The sequence below is a fragment of the Rattus norvegicus genome, chromosome 3 (assembly GCF_021556685.1).
Source record: "Rattus norvegicus strain SHRSP/BbbUtx chromosome 3, alternate assembly SHRSP_T2T, whole genome shotgun sequence".
NCBI classification, from domain to species: domain Eukaryota; kingdom Metazoa; phylum Chordata; class Mammalia; order Rodentia; family Muridae; genus Rattus; species Rattus norvegicus.
Window position 1 is genome coordinate 127342838 of NC_141536.1, and position 24841 is coordinate 127367678.

The 24841-nt window shown below is 41.0% G+C and overlaps 1 protein-coding gene across 6 annotated transcripts in view; it reads right to left on the minus strand.

Moving 5' to 3' along the window:
- Nucleotides 1–24841, minus strand: part of Sel1l2 (SEL1L2 adaptor subunit of SYVN1 ubiquitin ligase) — a 136492-nt gene that overhangs the window by 78126 nt on the left and 33525 nt on the right. For 2 of the 6 annotated variants that reach the window (XM_087652193.1, NM_001014049.1), the window contains 2 exon segments: nucleotides 23484–23539; nucleotides 2470–2638 (listed from right to left, as the gene is read on the minus strand). The exons of 2 other annotated variants lie outside the window; for them this stretch is intronic. In XM_087652193.1, coding sequence (XP_087508319.1) covers nucleotides 2470–2638; nucleotides 23484–23539 — 225 coding nt within the window. 6 annotated transcript variants of the gene reach the window in all.

Sequence of the window (24841 nt, forward strand, 5' to 3'; positions counted from 1 at the left end):
CTGATGAAATACAATTACAGAAAGAGTATATGAATGAAAAGCAATTTAAATGCTATGGAAAATTTTGATTATGAAGTGTCAGTAAAAATTACCCAATTCAATTCTATAATGATGAGGCATCTCAAGAGAATCAGGGTAGGGAATTTTGCAGATATCCAGAATTCTGAGTAAGATCACAGTGAATATTGGCCCATAGGATCCACTGACTGGGACTCATGGGTGCTCACAGAGATCAGGGAGTCTGTAGGGGTCTGACCGGGGACCTCCGCATGTTTATTGTAGCTGAGTAGTTTAGTGTTCTTGTGGGATTCCTAACAGTGGGAGCAGGGGCTGTCTCCAACTCTCTAGCCTGCCTGTGGGACCCTTTTCCTCTTAATGGGTTATCTCATCCAGTCTTGATGTGACGGTGTGTGCCTGGTCTCATCATAGCTTGTTATGCTGTGTTTGGTTGATGTCCCTGGAAGTCTGCTCTTGTCTGAGGGGATGTGGGAGGTTGAATATGGAGGAGAGGGAAGGTTGGGGAAGGAGAGCCTTGCAGGAGGGGAGAGAGGGAAACTGCATTCAGGATTAATATTCAAGAAATTATAAACAATGTAATACATAACCACTAATATACAAATATATTTATATATACTGCAATATACATATACTATAAATAAAATACTAAATATACTGTAATAGTTTACAGTTATTACAACTTGACAGGATAGAGACTAACACTGGAGGTAAGACTTCAAGGGAAAAGCGTTCGCTTTTGCTTGTCTGCTTTTAGCTCTGCCTGGCAGGTTTAGTTCTTTTTTGTGAGCTCATCTACCCTGTTGCCTCCACCTCTGCCGCCAGCCTTCATCTACATCAGACCCCAGCTTCTTTAGCCTTTGTCCTAGGTTACGATTGCTGTAATGAAACACCATGAGCAAAGCAACTTGGGGAGAAAAAGGCGCTTCCACATCACAATCCATTACCAAAGGAAGTCAGGGCAGGAACTCAAACAAGTAGGGCTGAAGCCTGAGGGTAGGAGCTGATGCAGAGGCCATGGAGGAGTGCTGCTTACTGCCTTGTTACGGATGACTTGCTTAGTCTGTTTGCTTACGGAACCCAGGACCACCAGCCCAGGAATAGCACCACCTCCAATAGGTTGGTATCAATCACAAATTAATACGTGGCCCTAGAGGCTGCCTCCATGATCTTATGGAGGCATGTTTTTGAGTTTCCCTTCTCTCAGATGACTTTAGCTCATGTTAAGTTGACACAAAACTATCTAGCACCACCTTTCAATGTAGACCGAAGACCAAAGGTTCTCTAGAAATCTCCTAGCCATGGAGACTGTTGAAGTATCCAGCCTCATGGACTGAGGAATCCCGAGTTCCCAGCCTCTCCAGGGTAAAGATAACCACCATTGCACACCCATTTCAGTGGTGTAAGTCAACTGAATACATTTGCTTTTAATCTGTATTCACCCTATTGTAGAGAGCTTTAACTAGCACAATTGTGCATGTGTCTTGGTTTCCTACTCCACAAGAAAGCCCCTGTTGGGAGAGCTCATGTGTAGTGGGGTGGGGGTTGTATGTATTAGTAGGGCCAATACAGGCTAAGTAAAAGGCAGGCCATATTTCTCCATTAGAAATGACAGATAACGATTACAATGTGTATGACATATTTTAAGTAAGTTTAGACATGTACACATTTTTATAGTATCACTGAAAGCTGATATTCTTATAATTTCCTCCTCAATAGTAGCTGCCAAGTATCTATTTAAATAACATGTTGACAGAATATATATATATATATGTATATATGTATATATATATTTCAGAGAAGAGTGCATTGGGCTTAAACAAAATGTTGAAAATAATTTTATGCTTGAGATCAAATGAAAGTAGGAGTGGGGCCAGGTTGGGAAGATAGTGGTTCCAGAAGGAGTAGGAGAGGGATAATAGAGGGGACTGGTGGGGTGAATACAAAATTCCTTCACACACACACATACACACACACACACACACATACACACACACACACACACACACACACACACACACACACACGCACTCACACACGCATGACATTGCCAAAGAATAAAAATTTAAACAGAAACTCTATGGAGATCACATTTTTTCTAGAATCTTCTTTTATATTAAGTCTAACTATGAAGCCTGTGTGCTTTTTAAAGGAAGACTTAGGCTACCAGCATAGAACAAAACAGGTATCATATTAATTTTGATTTCTTTGGGTTTCTGTTAGCAGAGTAACTGATAAGGACCTGAATAATTCTGGAGATTTTTCTCCCATGAGATATAATTGCTTGTTATCATTATCCTGAATTCTGAGTTAAAGCCTAGAGCAGGAGACAATAGAACATGACACTGCTGTGTGTATACATATTTATAACCAGACCCTGTGTTCTCTCAAAAGCAGCCCTAAAATGCTGTTTCTGTCATTTCAGAGTGTCAAGTGCGAGACTGTTCTACTCACAGTAGTTTTGATTTCTCTTCAGGAGATTCTTATTTTGAATTCCTTTTATTTTTAACTTATGTTGATGCTTCTTTTTTTCTAAGGGATTTTCTCTTTTATTGGCTATTTTATTTGCTTTTCCTTGTTCCAGTAGATGCGATAAAAACTGCTTGACTTTGCTCACTGATACCTACGAAGAAAAGGATTTTGGTTCATTTCACTTCTGTATGACTTTTAAAAGGAAAACAGGAAGGTTAATTTTTTCCCATTTCTAAAACAAATACAAGTTTCGTGCAAGTACCCAAACTCTTGCTTTTTAACATTGAAATGATGTATGGCATACTGATCTTAAAGAACCCATAGTGTATGAAAGAAACCCTTTCAAATCTGCTACATTATTATCTGAACTATTGAGCCAAACAGTAAAAGCTAAATGTTATAAATAAAATAGAAGGAGAATTTAACCAATTTACTCTTCCCTGCTAAGTTGTCATGGTGATATCAATTATGTGAGCTTAAGTAAGTAGAGATGATTCTGCCTCACATGTTACAACAAATACATGAGGAACTCTCAAAATCTTTAAAAATGCAAAAGAGGTCTTTCCCTGGCATATTTTCTGGAAATTACCTAATTAACCTACCTGAATTAATGTTTTAAGTTTTTAAGTGTGTATATATGCAGTTTGTTTTGAATTGCACAAAATAACAAAGATTAAAAAGAATTTAAAGGGCTTATGAAGAAAAATCTATTAATACACTTTTTCAGAACGGGCTGTCTGAGAAAGTTATAAACCCCTTTTGTCAATCAGTACTTCTACAAAGGGTAAACTTATTTTTTTGATTTTTTCTCTGTTACTAAAGTTTAAATTCCTGCTTTCTGAAATGCTTAACCCCAGGGCATGCATAGGCAAGTCTACATGCAAAAGCTTCCCTACCCCATATAATATTTTTATTAAACTTTTGGGAATTTTGTACAATGTACCTTAATCACACTTGCATCCCATTCCTCCTAGGGCCACCCACCTCCTCAACCCCTTCTTACTCCTACCCTCCCTGCCCACCACCCCCACTTCCTTACCCCCACTCCCCTATCCCTACCCCCTTCTACCTCAACCTCCTTACTTCCTCACCCCCAGCCAAAAATCTCCCAAAGCAACAATGCCAAAATATCCCAAGTCCAGTTTATGTAGCCTATATACTCACTGGAGTGTGGTCAAACTCCCAGTAATCAGCCTCTTAAAGAAAACCAAGTTTCCACCTCCTATTCCCAATACTTGCCAGGAGCCATCAACTATGAAAAGGTAACTTCAGCATCCTTCACAGTTTTTCAGGACTCTCTTTTCAACAGTTTCCTGTCTGTCTGTCTGTCTGTCTGTCTGTCTGTCTGTCTGTGTCTCTGTCTCTGTCTCTGTCTCTGTCTCTGTCTCTTCTTTTTTCCTTTTTTCCTTCCTTCCTTCCTTCCATCCTCCCATTCTTTGGCAGGGGTAGGGTGTGGGGGTGGAGAGATTGTCATAGAAGCCTTCAACGTCTCTCATTCTCAGTTATGATTCTACAGTCATTGATACCACTGCAAAAGAAGCTTCCTTCCCCAAACTAGACAGCAGCACCTTGGTTCATGAACATCAACTTGATCCTCTGTGACAGCATGGATCATTGACATCCACATGGCTTCTGGTGGTATCAGACAACGAACATTTACACAGCCTCTGTCAGCATAGACCATAGAGGTCTTTCTTGGAGACTTAATCCAGAAAATGAACTATTATTCTTCATCTTGGATATTTTGTTTTGCCCAGAAGCAGGCAGCATGTCCAGGCACAAAAGCTTTTTCCAAAGACAGCTTGGTTGGGCTGGGGATGTAGCTCAGTTGGTATAGTGCTTACTTAGCATGCTCAAAACCTTAGGTTTGATCCACAGCTCCACACTAAATGGGGCTTCCTGGTATATACCTATAATACCAGTAGAAGAATACAAAGTTCAAGGTCATCTTTCACTACACCTTGAGTTTGAGGCTAGGCTATGTGAGAGAGACCTTGTCCTCAAACAAACACAGCGTATAATTAACTTATCCACTTATCTTAGTTATGGTTTTACTGCTCTGAACAGATACCATTATCAAAGCGACTCTTATAAGGACATTTAATTTGGGTTAACTTACAGGTTCCGAGGTTTAGTCTACTATCATCAAAGTGGGAGTATGGCAGTATCCAAGCAGGCATGGTGTAGGAAGAGCTGAGAGTTCTACATCTTCATCTGAAAGTTGCTAGGATGAGCATCTTAAAGTCCACGTCCAGAGTGAAACATATCCTCCAACAAGGCCACACCTCTAAATAGTGTCACTCCCTGGGCCAAGCATATACAAACCATCACATTCCATTCCCTGGCCCCCATAGGCTTGTTCAAACATATGAGTCAATGGGGTCATACCTAAATATAGCATAATGAAAAATACGTTTAGTCCAACTTTGAAAGTCTTCAATGTCTATAGCAATCTCAACAGGGTTAAAAGTCCATAGTTCGAAGTCTCTTCTGAGATCCATCCAATCACTTAACTGCAATCCCCAAAGCAGGAAACCAGCTGGGTGAACTCCAAACTCAGGATCTCCATGCCTGATGTCAAAGTGGTCTTCAGATCTACAACTCCTTTTTCATCATTGTGGACTGCAAATAAATTTCTTTCTCCTGGGCTGGTTCATTCTCTCTTAGCAGCTTTCCTCAGCAGGTATCCCACGGCTTTGGCATCTCGGACATCTTTGGGCCTCCAAGGAACCTTTACCACTACAGCTTCTTGTTCCAATGTCTGAGATCCACACACAATCTTCTGGGCTCCTCCAAAGGGCTTGGCTCACTTCTCTAGCTCTGCCCTCTGTAGCACTCTAGGCTCTGGTTGACTCCACTTTGCTGCTGCTGCTGCTATTCTTGATGATCATCCCATGGTACTGGCATCTTCAATACACTGAAGTCTTCTGCTGCAACTAGGCTCTGTCAACATCAAGATGTGGACCTCAGGGTCTACTGAAGCTCCACAAACATCCAGCAGACAAAAAGGGATGGAGCAGAGGGAGTCAGATGCACAAAAGGTTTTGTTCTTTGCACTTGGTTCTCTCTCTCTCCCCTCTCTCCTCTCCCCTCCTCCCTTTCCCCTCTCCCTCCCTCCTTTCTCCTCCCCCCTTTTTTTGTCTTAGGTCAGACCTGAAAGTAATCCATAATGCTTTCAGCCACTTTCTATTTATTAAAATGTAAGGGACTAGGAAGTGATATCTAGGTACTGGGAAATGAGAACATGAACTTCAGTGAGCTTCCTGCATGCTTTGGCAACATGAGATTATCATATTGAGGCAGGAAACAAAGGCAGGGAAACCTCTGGGTCCTGGGAAGGGTATCTCCTACTCTGGACTCTATAGCTTCACCTGATTCTCAGCTGAAGATGAGGCATTTCAGCACATTCTATGAAATATTACAGTATTCCAGCCGGCAGTTCAACCCCTAGACTGCATATCTCATGGTGGAAAGAAAGCAACTCTCTCATGTTGTTCTCTCTCTCTCTCTCTCTTTCTCTCTCTCTCTCTCTCTCTCTCTCTCTCTCTCTCACACACACACACACACACACACACACACACATATATGAGAGAGAGAGATCTCCACACAATTAATATTTACTATGAAGTGTTTTGACACCAAGAGAACATTTCTCTTATTCTAAGATATTTTATATTTATTATAATATTATTTTCAATTAGGAACATTAAAATAGCAACAAACCAGGCTTAGGACCTGAGTGTATGACCATGAATATGGCCTTACTTTTCTCCTACCGATCTTTTGGGACTCTTACAAACAAAATTATTAACATTATTTATACTAAAAATAACCTAACTCTCTGTATCTCATGATCTAGAGTTTGCTTTATGTGCTATAATCTTCCTTAGTGTACCCCAGGAACCATCCCATGACTTCAATTTCAGAACCCACAAAAATCATGTCTATGTATATGTATGTGTTATAAAGACAACAAGGTTGATTCTCTTTTAAGAAACTCATCCCATAAGTAGCTCCAGGTTACATTTTTTTCCTTAGTGTCTTTCTATTAACTCTTATGCATAAATCTGTGTTTAAAAAAATCTCCTAATAAACTGTGACTTGGCTTCATCCTGGCTGATCCTGAAATTCTTTTTTGTTATAAAGTTAAGAAACCAGTGCTACCTCAGTCTGCCTCATGGGGCTGTGATCCCTTCCTGAAGAACTGCCAATGACAGGCAATATGCCACACCGTGTTTCTAAAAGGATGGTGCTTAAAACATCAATGTAAAAGTACTAGATGCTGTACAGTGGTGGTGCACATCCCAACACTCAGGAGACCAAGGTAGGTAGATCTCTGAGGTCATGGTCAGCCTGGCCTACAGGATAGCCAGAGCTACACAGAAAAACCCTGTCTTGAAAAACAAAACAAAACAAGTACTAACATCTAGTTTAGGAGGCAGTGTGGGCTTGACTAATTCTGTTAATGTGTCTGATGGCCTGACTCCTCGACCTCCTTTTGCTACAGTGTTTTCTGAGCGATTTCCCCTCTCACTCCCTCAAAACAAGGAGCACAGTCGGCCATGACAGGTATCAGAGAACCTTTCTGTGACTCTCAAAGACATCAAAAGCTGAAGATTCCCCCGTGAATAAAAATAGGTCTCTACCTACAAAACATTATTTTCTGGTTGTAAAGATAACAGCCAACTGATAAAATGAGGTTTTAAAAGTTAGTGTTATTGGCTCTAGGGTGTCTTGGGACACACTTTCCTTTAAGTAGAACCTGTAAGATCTCATGAAGGAGAGTTCCGGCAGCAAAACAGCAGAGACAAAGTCAGGAGTGTGAAGATGTGTGAGGAAGACAGTACAGCTGAGGCAGAAGAGTGAGAGTTGAGGAATGGTGGGCAGTGAGTCACAGAGGCAACTCCAAAGCAAGGGCCTGGTGTCCCACAAGAACAGGAGTGACTGTCACTGAGTTACTTTAATTCCAAAAAGCCAAGGCCAGGCCTGGTGGTGCTTGGCTTTACTTTCAGCACTTGGGAGGTATAGGCAGATGGATCTCTGTGAGTTTGAGGCCAGCCTGGTTTAGAACAGGCAGGAATATGTAGAGAGAGCCTATCTCAAAAACACAAAACCAACCACCACCAGCCAATCCCGATCTCCTCCCTATGCAATTAAAAAAAAATATATTTAGAGTATCTAAAATCCTTTTCGGTAGTAATTTCCTTAATTTTAGTCAGTCAGATTAAACAGGAATTTTAGCATTTCCTGTGCTCCTGTTGCTGGGTGGGCTATATTTATTTGGTGCTGAGAATAAGTTGGTCCTCAAGTTCCATATTTGCTTTTAAGAGAATTTCATAAAGACAAAAGCATGACCAATGGCTGAGGGGTTGTAGTAGCCTCCTTATATAGCTTTTGGGAGGCAAATACTATATGAAATAATCCAGCAGTGTGGTACCCTTTAGCAATGGTTCCTTGGCACATATGATTCTCTGTTGGCTAGGAATGAAAGAGACAGTGGCATGGGGGACCGAGGTACTTGCTGTTCTCTGGAAAGTTCCATTACCTTGTGAGAAGACAATCAGTAACACTAATCAGTAAAAAATATAATCAAGTTAGTTTTAAAGATCAATGTATACTGTGATAATAAGGCTCTGAATGTGAGCTAATGGGAGAATTATAGAACAAAGGCACACAGGGAAGTGGAAGCGGGTGGGGTTCTATACAGGAAGAGTAGGAAGGTAGGGTTTCATTCAAAATGCAGGTATCCATCACTGCAGGGTTAACAGGAACACAGTTTGATTAATACTTTACAAAGACCATTCTGGCTGATGGGAGCAACCGATGTGAGATTGCAGAACATCAACCAAGGGGACAGGAAGGATCAGTAGGCGACTTTGTAAAGAATGGTGGGATGCAGATGAGTGCAGAGGCATCAGAGAGAAACCTTGTGGGAAGACAGAGGATGCTTCTGAAGTACCACAAAGCGGAACCAAAGGTGGATGGATGTAGAGGAAGGAGGGACAACAAACCCGCAGGTAAAGCTCTTGCATTTCTTTTTTTCTTAACCAGCAGAGTGGATGGAAGACCTCATTCCAGGGAATGGGAAGGGTGACGGCAGGGCTGCCTTAGGGAGAGACTCGAGACTCTCTCTATCTTCCTTCACAGGATTATAACAAGTTAGAAGTGTGTGACTGTACTCTATGGAGAATCGAAATTGTTTCTCTAGGAATGAGTCGTGCTGGGAATGGGTTGGGACAGGGGCCTCGTTCTTTGCTAATGACGAACAGGTGAAAAGCTAAAGAAGAATTGCTAGGTGAAGGTTCTTTACCTGTTAGTGACCTTCTCCGGGGCGTTATTGTCCAAAGACATTTCTCACTTTCCACAAGTGTGTGTTTTTCTGTAATTTCTAGCCCTTACTCTCCCTCAAAGTAACCAGTCCTCCTTGTGATGCACCACATCCTGTTTTACCCAAGCTTCTCTGGAAACAGCAGAACGTGAATAAGAGCTTACTGAAGTTGTTCATGTGGGCAACATGGTACCATGGCAAGGCACGATCCATTTTGCTCACAGGTGGCCCCTGTTAGACAGGTACACGTGATGGCAGAGGGAAGACAGGCTGCTACTGCTGGTTTGATAAGGAGGAAGAAATGGATTTCTACTTCCTAGTATGTATCAATGGAGAGTCCATTCACTATGTTTAAGCCACCCTGTTTCTAAAGTATAAACCCTTGGGCCCCTGGCATCATCGGAGGGAGGCCAGTCTATGCAATAGTTAGAAATAAAGAGAGCAGGAAGTGGCACTTTCTGTTCAAGCACTTGGTTTCTCTAGTTCACTGAGTCTCAAAACGTGGTCCCAGAACTGCTACTGAGGCACCACATAGGAATTTGTAAGGCATGCGGATTCTTGACTCCACCTTAGGTCTACAGACCTACACTCTGGGGGGTCAAGCCCACTCATCTGTGTTCTAAGACGCCTTCCATGGGAGTCTGTTGCCTGCTAAAAGCTCAGAGCCCCCTACTCTGGGTAGCAGTGGGAGAGGGTTCAAGGCGAATGAAAGTGAAATCAAAGCACATAAATAGAGTAATGTGGAAATGACTGTCACTCATCAGACAGTAGAGATACAGGCACACATAGCCAAAACCACAGAGAGCAGATGCTGTTTCTGTTAGGGCTTTCAATCAAGAATTGAAACTGTATCAGATTACAGTTTCTCTAAATCTTAAATAAATGTATACAGCATGTGTTTGACCAAACGAGGAGACGGGTAATTTTGAGCATTATAATCTATTTTAGCTGCTTCCCTCTCTTAAAGTAAGATTTAATCTTTCAGTTGCTTAAATTGATGCTAAGGGGCTTTTACTAATCATCTTAGCGTTCTTCATTTTTCTAGACTATTTTCAATTAGGACTAGAAAATGATCTTAGGGTATACATTTCCCAACATGACTAAGGTTTTCACTTTAGCAAGGCAGCTCTGTTAGATGCAGTAAGTACTGGTGTTAAAAAAATGCCTACTCCCCAATAGAGAAGAAATAACCTTTCATTATTAAATACGTCTCTGTCTCAGACTTCTGGGAACGACTGCAGACAAGAAGCTACCTCTATGTGGTCCAGGAGAAGAGTCAGAATAAGAAAAAGATGGGCCCTACTCCAAAAAGAAAACAGAACTCCGGAAAACCCCAAAGGTAGTGATAGGTTACTTGAAAACTGTGGAGGACAAGATGTATACTTGATGTCAACTGAGCTAACAGGTTTAGTCCCAATGCCCCCTGGCATGGGGTGTGTATGTGTGGGAATTTCTCATTCAGAAGATTAAACTTGGAGCCCCAATGAAGGAAGACTGGTGTATTATTACCCTTAGGATAGCTCACAGCCTTCATGTGCTGTAGATCCAGTTAGGAGGGTTTTGTTTTGTTTTGTTCTTGTTCTTTTAGTTTGAGGTAAGATCTTGCTGGGTAGTTCTAGTTGGCCTGGCACTGTCTATGTAGACCAGTCTGGCCTTGGTTTTCCTGCCTCTGCTTCCCAAGTTCTCAGATAGCAGGTATGTGTGATCATGGCGTGGAAGTTATAGTATTAGTGAGAGACCGGGATTCCTCAAGCAAGTGGTCAGCAGTGGAGAAGAAATCCATTCTGTCACTGCGTATGACATGGAGTCAGTGAATGGACGCCATCTTGACAGGAACCTATTGTCTCAAACTGGGCTACTCAGGGGGGCCTGAGAACAGGGAACAACCCCAATGCAGGGAGTTGGGCTACAGCCCTGGGGTGAGAGAGTGCCCTACAGGCAGCTGTGGAAAGCTAGGGGTTTGGGAATTAAAGTGCACAGAAAGAGGCTCATCTCAAACAGCAAATGACACAGGGTAAGGCACCCTTACTCAGTGGCCAGGAGCGGATTCTGGAGTTTGACAGCCCTGGCTCTGAGGTCAACAGAAGAAACACCTTCTGGAACCACATAACTGCCAGTCTCTGCTATGGTGCCCCAGACTTTGAAGCTCAAGCTGAATTTTGGACATCCACAGCTGCATCCCTCTAAGAGGGTGAAACATACACAGGGGGGCATAGAACTAGGAAGACAAATATGCTGATATGCAGATGTCATTGTTGTGAAAGGCCCTGGTTACAGCATTAGCCACCATGTTACAATTTAAGGAGTTATAGAAGGGTAAGAGAACCCACGGAACAGAGACTTCAAAGCTAAATATACTCTTCTGTGATGGGAAACTGCTAGCACAAGATAATCAGAGTTTTCTGGTAAAACTGATCAACCGTATCAAAGAGGACTCAAACGAGCAGATACATTCTACTAAGGACCCAGAGAGGAAAGTCAGCAACACAGAAAAGTCAGCAAATGAAAAAGAATATCGAGAAGACAGATGAAAAAGTCACTGATGTGGAAGAAAAGTTCAGCAGCAACAACAAAAGAAAACAAATAGAAACATTGGAAATAAAAAAAAAATCAGTGATTCAGACAATCAATCAGTGGAAGGTATCACATCACTACAAGATGGCGGAGCCTACTAGCTAACTATCAGAGATGGATGGAAAGAGCTAGAAAATACATTCAAAGATCAATAAAAGAAGCCCAAAAGACCTTATTCATCTTCTTATGATGTTATTCATATTTTTTATTTATCTTCCTTTATGTGAATGTCCATATGTTGCCTAATGACATTAATGCGTTTGAAAACAACAGACTTTTCTAGTTTCTTCCAGGGCATTCTATATATGAGATAGTGCAATGTGATGTGGACAGGTGTGTGAGTGTATAGATTATGAAAACTAGAAAGGGGCCAGGATAGTGAAGGAAGAGACCTTAAGAGGTAGGGAGTAATAGAACACTTATGGCATAAAGGCAGAAGGAAGAAATATTTGGTGGGTAGTGAAAGGGACCAGCAAGGAGGATACTGTGAATCAGGGGAGGTCAATGAGGACGTGTGATAAGAAGCTTGTAATGAAATATATTCGTGACAATCTTTTATTGAAACCCATTACTTTGTACCCTAACTTAAAATTTTAATAAAAAGAAAAAGTATCTCCCTTTTGTCAGAGCATTTGTTGATTATTTTAATGCATATTTTCATGCTACCTTCTAATGTCTCAAAATACTTATAATATGTTATTTGGGACATAAGAGGACTTTGAATTGTTTTCAGTTTTATGGAATGCGTACTATGAGGTAATACACTACAGTAGACAGAAATATAGGCTGGTTATCAGGAAGATGTCTCCCACAGAGTCTAGGTGGGTGATCTTAATGGGTAGTGGCAGGACAGCTGAAATGATTTGATCTTCAATCTTAAGGACCAAGAGAACTATGGTGTGGTTATGAGACAAAGAAGACACAAACTTAGGGGCTTCCTCATCTAAGCATGTAGCAGACAGTAGTTAATTACTAACATGAGATGTAAATGTTGCTTAGTTCCTCAAATGAAGTGATGAGATGAGAGCCATACCCAAGCTGTGTGAATATATTACTTGGGCTGAACCCAGGTTTCTTCTCTGTTCTAACTATCCCTACCAGTCCTGGAAGCTTCTAGCTTCTATAAAATTTAATCTTCCAAGATGACTGATGAATTCAATCCAGTTCTTCTCAGCTTCTGACTGAATTGTTCTGCCTGGCCTCATTCATGTTCTAATCTGGTTCCTTCTCATTTTCTGGCTAGTTTTGTCTTCATCTGTTTCAAACTTGTTCTCTCTATAACTTGTTTCTGTAAAACTGTCCTGGGGTAAACTGTTCTGGTAAATTGCCATATACACACACCAGCCACCACCACTCCTCTCTGTTTTTTAAAAGAACTACTATATGAGTACACTGTAAGTATCTTCAGACACACCAGAGGAGGGCACCAGACCACATTACAGATGGTTGTGAGCCACCATGTGGTTGCTGGGATTTGAACTCAGGTCCTCTGGAAGAGCAGTCAGTGTTCTTAACCACTCTCCCATCTCTCTAGCCCATTACTGTCTCTGTCTCTTTCTCTCTCTCTCAAGTAGCCTCTTTTTCCTGTCCTGTCTTGTGTGAGTTGGGCATATCTTATCTCCAAATCATTCTGTCAAATCTGATGATTTGACAATCAGATCAATCTCTGATCCATCACTTTGCCCCTCAATTGGATATCATACAGGGCTATTTCCTTCTACAAACTAACCTTACCTTCATCGTTAAGGACTAAAGGTGTGTACTAAGGTTGTGTCTCTATTTTATCTAGATTATACTGTAATCCAGGGTGTAATCCAGGGTATGTCTGCATTCTGGCCAGATCAGATCTTTGGATATAACCCTTTGCCAGAGAGAATTGTGGGTAGATGGCTGCAGAATTGCCTTTTAAATTGTTTGCTTTTTAACCTTTTTTTCTTCAGTAAGAAAAAGAAAGTGGGGTCATCTGTGAAAAATAAAGGGAACACCTACTAGAGAGAAGAAAGAGCTATGGTACGTTTGCCTAGCAAGATGTCAACATTTACTGGGAAAACTGAAGGCCAACTTGAGGCTAAAATTGAAAGGAGTCTGGTTTTCTAAATTATTCCCAGTGAGTGCACAGAGAACAGTGTTTCATTAGATTTGAGGATTTACAATGGAATGTGATAGAATCATCAATACCAAGGATGTTACTTTGTTTAAGTATGAAGTTTAAAATAGCAAGAGTGTGTTTATATCGTTTCATATACTTTGGAATGCTCTACTAATTCCAAACCAAAATTCAACACATTATTTTTTTCAAACTAAACATAATCAATAACCCAAATAGCAATTATTATCACCAGTCATTCTGATACAATATGATCCAAATATATACTAACTTTATTCAAACATATTATGAAATGATGGCTGGAAAATAGCCAGCATTTTCCCCCATAATTAAATTATGTGTTTCCATAAAAACAAAAGTTTTGTATACTGAGTAAGAACATTGACATTCATCATTTACAATAGGTCTGAGTCTAAGCCATGGTGTTTCAGAGGATAACTTGTTGGCAATGTGCTGACAGAAACACTTCAGATTCGTTGCACCTTTGAGTCTGAATTAACCTTAGGGCACTGTGCATTCAGGAGTGTTTTATTATTGTCAAACTTTTGCAGTGTTTACATTCAGTTATGGGACCTATAGTGTTTTAAATGTACTATTTTAAGAAGCTGTGTTTTTGATCAGATCCTGAAACCTTATTTAGAGTTGTCTCATTCAAAAGAGATCTGACACCAAAGACTTTTTGTTAACTTGAGGCTGAAATTTAGTTGGTAGGAAAAAGCTTACCTAACTTTCTGTTAGGTTATTCATATTCTGTATGAAGTAGTTTGAGTAAGGGAATGGTGGGAAAGTGGAGAGGGGAACGGGAGACAGAATCAGGTGTGGGGAGAGACAGGAGAGAGACCCAGAAGGCCAGGAGAATTGGTGGGGAGGGGGAAAAGGGGGAGAATCTCTGGGAAGTCCTAGAGACAGGAGAGGCTCCCAAGAGGTAATGCAGGCGACCTTAGCCAAGAGATGCTTAACAGTGGGGACATGGAACCTGAAAAGGCCACCTCATGTAGCCAGGCAGAATCCCCAGTGGAGGGATAAGTATACCAACTTACTCACAAAACTTCTGACTCAAAATTTGTCCTGTCTTAAAGAAATGCAGGGATGGAGCAGAGACTGAAGGAAAGGCCAACCAATAACTGTCTCAACTCGAAACCCATCACATGGGCAAGCACCAGCCCCTGGCATTATTAATGATAGATACTCTGTTATACTTGCAGACAGAAGCCTAGTATAGCTTCCCTCTGAGAGGCTCTTTCCAGCATCAGACTGAAACAGATGCAGATAACCAAAGCCAAATATTAGGTTGAGGTTGGTGACACTTTTGGAGGAGTTAAGGTAAAGATTGAAGGCCTTGAAGTAGATGGGAACCTGACAGGAAAACCAACAGAGTCAAAATATGTACAGACTGAAACAAGGCCCCCAGCATGAATGTAGCTGTTAGGCAGCTCAGTCTTCTTGTCTGCCTTGTCTGATCTCAGTGGGAGGAGAGGGGACTAATGTGGCAAAGGCTTGATATGCTAGGGTTGGGGGACCCAGAGGAGGCTCCACCTTCTCAGAGAAGAAGAAGGGTATGGGCGAAGAGACTCTGTGAGAAGGGACTGGGAAGGGGGCAGCATTTGGGATATATATAAAAAAGAATGGTCCCCATAGTGCCATATGTCTGAATACTTGTCCTCAGTTGGTGAAACTGTTTGGAAAGGATTAGGAGATGTAGCTTCATAGGAAGTGGGGGCTTCGAGGACCAAAAGACTCATCATTCTCAGTGCTTCCACTCTCACCTCCTGATTGCAGGTTAAAATGTGAGTTCTTAGTCCTTCCTGCTGACATGTCTTTGCTCTGCTATAATGGACTCTAATCATATGGAGCCTAAGCCCAAATGAATACTTTATTTTGTGTTTTCATAGTCATGGTGTTTTGTTATGCAATAGAACAGTAAGACACTTTATTTCCATTTATATGAATATCCATGTATTTCCAAATGATAAATGTGTCTGGAAACATACTTTTCTGTTTTTTCCAGGATATTCTATGACATATAAGATATATGGGAATGTATCTCTTCTAGTTTTACATTTTACAGATTTCACATTTTATATTATTTGTATGTAGATCTTGTATATACATATTTTTTTCTAAACTTACAAAAAAGAATTCAAACCTTGCCTTAGAGTATTCTAAAATATTTCATCAGAAGGAAAACTTTCAAACTCAATCTCTGAGGTCAACATTGTCCTGTTACCAAAGCAACACAGGAGTAGTACAAGGAATGAAAACTGCAGACCATCATCTCTGACGAAATTGATAGAAAAATACTCATCAAATTGCCAGTAAATTGAATTCAGTAGAGAATTAAACAGATTAGATATTGTGGAGAAATGGGGTCATTTTTTTTTGGCTTTGAGATCTTCCCCCCCATCTTTATTAAATTGGGTATTTCTTATTTACATTTCATATGTTATTCCCTTTCCCTGTTTCCAGGTCAACATCCCCCTAACCCCTTCCTGTCCCCTTCTGTCTGGTTGTTCCCCTCCCCATCCTCCCCCCATTACCACCCTCCCCCACAACAATCCCGTTCACTGAGGGTTCAGTCTTGGCAGGACCAAGAGCTTCCCCTTCCACTGGTGCCCTTACTAGGCTATTCATTGCTACCTATGCAGTTGGAGCCCAGGGTCAGTCCATGTATAGTATTTGGGTAGTGGCTTAGTCCCTGGAAGCTCTGTTGGTTGGCATTGTTGTTCATATGGAGTCTCAAGCCGAAATGGGGTCATTCTTGGCATGCAAGAATAGCTTAATTTCTTTGAAAATTAATAAATGTAATATGTTACATTGAACAGTCAATGATGTCCAATATGCAGAGAAAGTATTTGGCAAAGTCAGTACTTTATGATAATAAAAAATTAAACAAATGAGGACTAAGAGGATGATCTCAACATGATAAAGAGCACACAACGCTGCTTATTTGACATAATACTCACTTGTGAAAGTGGGAGCTTTTCCTGTACAATCAAGAACAAGGCAAGAACATCCAATCTTACCACTTGTGTTTGGCATTACATTGACAGTGCCATCCAGAGATAGTAGACAGAAAAACCTCCTTCGAATTGGAAAAGTGGAGTTATGTTATCTATCCACAAATAACCTGTTTATTTTTATAGAAATTCTTAAAGATTTTTCACAAAGCTTCTGTGTAGGATGATGTCATTAAGCAGGTGAAGGCAGGTACAAGATAGAACGAGGCCTGTCATTGGACGAGAAGGAAGGATGGGCGGGAGAGAAGTTTATTGAGGAGAAGGAAACTAATGCAAGAGAAAGGAGCAGTCAGGAGAACATGGAGTTGGAAGTTAAGACTCCTCTCTGCACATTTACAGGTTGTTATGAATATTCTTAAGGAATGGGTGTGTACACGACTTTGTATGTCTAGGTGGGCAATTAGATCTTATCAATCGAATCAGTTATTGTGTTGTGTGCTCTTTTGTGTGGCAATTTAATTGAGTTCAAGAGAGTGTGTGATGACTGGACACACCGGACCGCCATGGAATTGGGATGTGTATGTCTGGCATGGTGGCAACCTGCCTTAGGAACTAGATGGGTAGAGAAATTGTCGCCAGGCTCAGAAGTAGCCATCGGCAGTGTGATATGGGATGGAGCAGAGCGGGTGAGAGGCTTTGCTGGCTGAGATGAAAATATCCAACAGATGCCACGTGACTCTAGGGTGCCGGATCTAGTATGGGGTAAAGGAAGCCTTATTTTAATTTTACTGCAACCCTTCTAGACATTCTAGACATTAAAAATACTCCAGAATCCAGGTAGTCATGCAGGATCATATCTGTAATTCCAGTACACAGGAAGTAAAGACAGGAAGATCAGGAATTCAAGGTCAGCGTTGGCTACAACATTGAATTTGAAGTAAGTCTGAGACCCTGTTTCCCTAAACCAACCAACCAACGAACCAATTAACCCAATTCCTCCCCCCACACACACCAAAATAGATTCAGCAAACTTGCAGAATACAAAAAAATCAACACACAAGACAGCTTGAACAGACCAAAAGGCAATTAAGAAAACAACTCATTGAAAGTATCATCAAAAGGAGCAAAGGGCTTAGAAAACCTAGGCAGGAGGCAAAGGTACATACAACGGAGACCACAGAGCATTTCTGGAAGAAAGTAAAGAAGAAACAAATAAATGAAGATACAGTCTATGTTTATGAATGGAAGTTTTAATTTTGTTAAAATATCATACTTCCCAAACTGAGCTACAGATGCAATACTACCCTTGTAAAACTCCCAGTGGAACGTTTTTGCAGAAATAAAAAAAAAATCATCCTAGAATTCAAAGCTTAAGGAATTCTAAATAGTTAAAATGACTTTGAAAACTTAAGAGGTTTCATGTTTTGTAATACCACAAGTTATAACAAATTACAGTAGGAAAAATACTATCACACCTGCCTAATATAAATGAAACCCTGGGCTCAGTCCTCAGACTGCAGAAAATGTGTATACAGTCACACACACACACACACACACACACACACACACACACATACAAGCACGCGCCCATGCACGAACACACGCACACATACTCACAGAGGGCGGGCAAGAAATGAAAAGTGCAAAGTAAAGGCCTAGTGATGTATTGACAACAGAGAGAGAAATATACAGTGTAGGAGAAGCCAGAAACAAACTCTCCCTCAAGTAGTCAAATGCATTCGACAAAGGAGGCAAGGCCGTTCTATGGGAGAGGATGTATATTCCAACAACTGCTGGGAAGACCATCTCCACATGCAAAGTAGTAAAAGCAGATCGTCGTTTTCACCATAAATAAAACTCAAATGACCAAAGCACTAAATATAAGACCTATAACTATCAAAGGAAATCTTAAGGAAAAAGCTTCATCACATTAGACTTTCTTGGATATGATCCCAAATTTATAGTCAGTAGATACAAATAGAGATAAGTTGAACAATAGAAACATTAAAAACTGTTATGTATGGAACCAGGACACTGTAGAGAGAATGAAGAGGTGGAGTGGGGAAAAATATTTCCAAGTGAGATAAAAAGTTAATGACTATAATATGTAAAGAACAACTACAAGAAAGAACAAAAGCAAAGGCATAAATCCTCACAAATAACCTGACTGAAAACTAAGCGAAAGACTTGAAAACACACTTTTTACAAAGTAGAGTACCAGTGATGAACAAGCATGTGGAGATAATCTCAGCATTGTTGACACAAGTATGAACTTATAAAATTATGATAAGCAAGATAAACCAGCCACTAAATGAAAAGTATTGTGTGTTTCCAGTTACATGAAATACTTAGAGTATTTCCCTTCATAAAACAGCAAGTACAAGGTTGGTTGCCAGGACCTCCACAGGGAGGAAAATATGGGGAATTGTTCCTTAACTGATGGAGTTTCTGTTTTACAAGATAAAGTAGGTCCTGGAAATAGGTACACACCAAGTGGATGTAATTAGCAGTAGTAATTGTTCACTTAAGAATGGTGGCTCTGATGAATGCTGTGTGAGGTCTATACTACCATAATCTAAAATCAACCTGGAATATAGTTGTCCTCTTGGGTTTTGGAAAGTGTCTTGTGTTCTCCTAGCAATTCGAAAGTAAGATTGGGAGGAAACCGTACACAAGATCAGTGAAGAGCAAATAGAAGGATGGATGGCTTTGAGGTCCTTGTGAGGTTGGAGCATTTGTTGAACAACTTCGAAGGATACCAGCAGTCATCAGAAACTGGAGTCCTAGACTCTGATCCCAGAGAAGGGAGAAGAGTGTGACCAGTGGCAGCTAGACTGAGGTAATGCAAGGGTGAACCTGGAGTTCATGAACACTGCCGTGTGCAAGGATAAAGTAAAAGCAGAAAGGAGAGAGCAGGGCTATTCTTCTGCCCTCACCTCCTCATGGTCCAATGACATAGTGAATAAAAAGGGCAGGAGATGTGTACCGCTCTTGCCTGGAGGAGAACGAGTGGATTGTGGGAACCAATGTTCTAGGCAGTGGTTCTCAATTTGTAACCCACGAACCCTTGGGGGTTGAATGACCCTGTCACAGGGGCTGCCTAAGACCATTGGAAAACAAAGATTCTTAGACTACAATTCCTAACAGTAGCAGACTTACAGCTATGAAGTAGTGACAAAATCATTTTATGGCTGGGGGTCACACCAACATGAGGAACTCTGTTCCAGGGTCACAGATCATTAGGAAGGTGGAGAAGCACCGTTCAAGAGGGTACCAGGGGGAGATAGCCTGGTTCCAGTTAGAGATGAGGGGGAAAGTATTATCTGGAGAGGTACGAGTATGATGGAAGATGGATGGCTTGAAAGAGATCAAATGTCCAGAGGGTGAAGGCTCACTGAATTTCGTGACCAAGCCTTGGGAAGAGGGAAGCACATTTAGTTAAATGTGCACACGTTTATTGTATCTATCACATGCAAAGGCTGGACCAGGAAAAGCTGAAAAGGATACTGCATTATACACCGGAAACTCAGTGAGGCATTACCCAATAGGTCTTGCAAAACATAAAATAACAGGTTGAACCCTTTGAAAATTCTGAAATAGAGCTACTGTGTGATACGTGATAGGCATTGTGTCTGATGAGTGATCACCAGGAAATCTTGTCCTAACAAAGACTTGTCTTTCTAATGGGCTAGACTGTTCTCATTTTCAGGTTGTGGATTCAAGAACCAATTACTCTACACAAAGACATTAAGAAGAGGAAAAATTACCCGTGAATGGATCTTATGAAATTTAAAATGTTATATACCTAAGAGGACAGTGCTGCAAATATGAACTCTGACTCCATCAATAAATCATGATAATGAAAATCTACCTTTTCAAAAGTGTAATTATTTATTGGACCTGCAATGTTAATCTCACAGTAAGAACATACTGGCTTAGGGAGGGAACTACTCCATCCTGAGGACAAGTCTGCTGCCTTCTCCCCTTTGGAGTTTTGTTGTCACAGTGGCCCATCAATCATTCACTTGAGTTGTTCTGTAGCAGGCCTTAGTGATCTCCTCATCCTACTGTCAAATACCCGAGATGTTATCACCTCTGTGATCACACTTATTTTATTAGTGCTGTGGTTTTTGTATCTTGGAGACAAATTCTCACTGTTTAGCCCCAGCCCACCTGAAACTTACTATGCTGACCAGGTTGGTTTGGAAATTGTGGCAATGCTCCTCCCACTGCCTCCTGAGTGCTGGGATCATAGGCATCTGCTGTCATGCCTGTGTTGGTTATTTCTTAATACCAAAGGGAATAATAATACAGAGCTCCCGAGAGTACTGAATCATCAACACGGGATGAAGCACCTTTAAGGTAGAGGTTCTCAAGCTGTGAGTTTTGACCCCTTTCACAGATGCCCCTGAAGACCATCTGCACATCAGATAGTTACATTGCAATTCATAGCAGTAGCAAAATTACAGTTGTGAAGTAGCAACGAAAATCATTTTATGGTTGGGGGTCATCACAACATGAGGAACTGTATTGAGGGGTCATAGCATTAGGAAGGTAGAGAAGCATTGCTTTAAGGGGAGAGAGAGAGGAGAGGAGAGAGAGGAGAGAGAGTAGAGAGAGAGGGGAGAGACAGAAAGGAGAGAGGGAGGAGAGAGAGAGAGAGAGAGAATGAATGTTGGAGGATAGCAGAGTAGGTGACTGTTGTGGACCGTGGCATGCTAAAGTCAGAAAAGTCAGAAACAAAGAAAAAATTAGGGAAAGAGCAGCTTCATCTTGGTGTTGTGTTGTTATAATGTAAGTGGTGATTGTCATGAGAAGATTGCCCAGACCTTCCTGGTCTGCAGTGGAGGTACAAATGGTGAAAGGAAATATTCAGCCAAACCCGTTCACGTCATTGTCAAGGAGCCATGAAGCACTACAGTAAGTTGGGGTGGCCGGGTCTTTGATCTCTGATCTCTTCGTCTCTTAGGTCTAGGCTATTTGAAGGAAGTTTTAGAAAATGTAAACCAAAGACTCGGGAGAGATGCAGTGCACGGACAGACTGACTGACACGCTCTTCCTTATCTTTGAAGCAAAAGCAGCCCTTTCCGCACTTCGTGCTAAGAGCGCCTGGAAGACCTTTTCGTTTCCTTTCTAGCCTGGGCTACACGTGGAGAGTGGGTTCCTAACCCACTAATACTTGGCACTGAGAGCACATTTATGGGTCCGAGTTGCATCTATAATCTTGAGCGGTAGCAGGATTCCCAAGGAGGATTCAAATGATGCTATCAGACAGAAACTGCAGGCTACACAACACCAAGAACCCATGGAAAGGATGATGACTCTGAGGAAACTGATGTTCCTTCAATGTCTATGCTATCCAAGAACAGATGAAGACTTGGGTGGAACTTACTTCTACATTTGCTGATTGCAATTCCACTACTAATTATGGTATGTGGTAGTTATAGCAATGAGAGAGATGCTAAATTTGGAGGGGCTTAGGAAATGTTGCAGTGTAAAGAAATGTGCTTAATTTGCACAAACCCATCTTCACATTTTATCCCTTAAATACTTATTCATTAATTCAGTAAACAGTTATTAGTGGAAGTGGTGGTACATGCCTACAAGTACCCAGGAGGCTGAGGTAGAAGGCTCCCAAGTTCCAGACCGGCCTTGGCTACATGGTAAGATGATATATCAATAAAACAAGACAGCAATACTGAGTGTCTGTATGTGTCAAGTACTGTTCTAGTGTCTGGGCCTAATTGTAGTGAGCAGTGATGGCAAAAATCTCTACTCTTTTGGAGTTTAGGACTGACAGCTAACAAATACTACATGCTACATAATGGCAGACCTACGAAGAAAATCATAGCATAGAACGAAATAGGGAAATGTGTGATGTCCAGGCATGGTAGTGCATGTCTGTAATCTACCTAAGAATTCTAGGTTAGACAGAGCTACATAGAAGATCTCATCTCAGTTCAGAAACGAGCAACAAAAAGGACAGAAACAGGGAGAAAAAGGAAAAGACAGAAAACACAGGATTTGGAAGTTTAGGATGGGTGTTTTCTAATTTAGTTTCCAAGGGAAAGACCCTCTGAAAAGATGGTGTTTGAAGAACTATGTGAAAGAGGTAAGGCGAGGGGCACAACGATGGCATTGTGATTAAGAAAGGGCTGAAATGACTGGAGCACTGGCTCAGTGGTTAAGAGTACTTAATGCCCTTGCAAAGGACCTGAGTTTGGTTCCCAGCATCCATATTAGGCTTCTTACAAACACCTGTGCCGCCAGCTCCTGGGAGGGTCTGACACCACCAGCCTCCACTGGTACCTACACTTATATGAATCCATGTACACACAGAATGCACATCTATTCATAATTAAAGCTAATAAAAATACATTTTTCTTATGAGAGAAAGGATAGAAAGGTGCACGAATGCCCAAGGTTTATGAGAAGTGATACAGAGCCCAGAATGTTTGGAACAGAGCTAGGGAGACAATAGTAAGTAGGTAACATAAGAAAAACAAAACAAAACGAAACCAACAACATCAATAAAAAACAAAACAAAACAAAACAAAACAAAACAAAAAACATTGGTGCAAGGATCCTGAGTCTGAAACACCAGCCATTGCAAGGACTTTGGGTTTTGTTCACTGCGTGAGATGGTGAGATACCTAATAGGATTCAAGTGAAGGCAAAACTGCCGATGACTGACATACCGTGCCACATGAGTAGTTGGGTTAAGAACAGAATGAAGAACTGAATCTCCTCCTTCTAAGGGGCCAGAGCACACTATGAGGTTATGAAAGCATCGCTCTACCCTGTCTGTTTTTATGCTGAGGGCTTCAGGTTAGCCAAGCCCAGGGAAGTCCCAGCCCAGTGAATAGTTTTCTTTGAAGGAAGGAGACTCTTTTCAAAGTAAAAAAGAAACATTAGCGAATGATCTGTTTGAGAAATTCTGAGTATACTGAAAACACACACTGAATACACTGTTAACAATGCCATAACCAACATTTTCTGTTGAGAAAATACAACTTAGTGAAATGTTTACCTGTGTGGTGACATTCACTTCTTTTTGTTTTCTGTTATATCTTTCTGCTTCACTGTCTGTAATATATAAAGCAATTCTATAAAATTTGAAGGCATTGAAAACATTTACAAAACACAGTTTTTATTTAAAAACTTTCTCAGAAAGTTGGAACTTGCATCACAATACTTGAGAGTACTTTGTAGAGTTAACTAACTCGGTATTAAAATAAGCCCTTCAGTGATCATTTTTAAAGATATAACTTGACATCAGAGGTAACTTCAAGCAAATAAATGGGAACTGAGATAAGATACAAGGGGTCTGCAAATAATCACCAGTTACTGTAGTAGAAAGAACTCTGAGATTTTGTTTGTTTTGATTTGTTTTAAGCCCAATATCATGCTGTTTGTAAGTTATAGATACAGAGGGGTAGGTAGCTGACTAGAGGCTGCCTTTGGGGCAGTGAAGGAGGAGAATAAAAAAAGAATAAAAAAAATGACTTACTGAAATGAGAAATAGAAGGAAAGCTTTGGAAATCCACAAAGGCAGAAAAAAAAATCAGAAAAGAGCTAGAAAAAAACACACAAAACCAAACACATGACACATTTGAGCAAGATGAGCACAACTTCAGCTCCGAAGTTCCTTGTGAGGACCCAGAAGCCTGGGGGAAGTCTGATGGAAGCCGGGCTCCCGGGAGCATTATCTCCAGTGGATGGTGCAGATGATACAGCTTGCACTGGTGGAAAGAAAACTCCTTTTTTGTCATGATGTGCCACTGGAGAGCTGCTGAGCATGGTCTTTCATTCTTTACCAATGTATTTGCATGTGTTAAATATACATAATGGTAGGCTTCATTATGACACTTTCATGCACATATGTAAAGTACATTCATATGCACACACATGTGTGTATTACATGCACACACATATATATGAGCACATTCACACTCTCAACCCTTTCTTGTCCTGCTCAACCCTTATCCTCTTCCCAAACAATTCCCCACTAATGCACCACTGTCCTGCCCTCTTCCTCTCTCATACTCTTCCCCCTCTCTCTTCTCTCTCTCTTCCTCTCCTCCTACCCACTGCTCTTCCCCTTCCCCTCCCCCTCCTTCTTCCCTCCCCTCCCTCTCTTCCTTTTTCTATGATCCATTGAGTTTAATTAAGCTGTTTACAGGAGCATGATTGATTAAAGAGTTATTTACAAGAGCTTAGACAATGCTATGCTATTGAAGACAAAGCTCTTTCTTCAACTGTATTTATATCATCACGATCCCCCAATCCTGTTCTGTGACAGAATGTTGACGGACCCAGTTGTGTGCTAATAATCTCACTTTTGAAAGCTCAACTGTGATGGCTATTTTTCAACTTAACTACATCTAC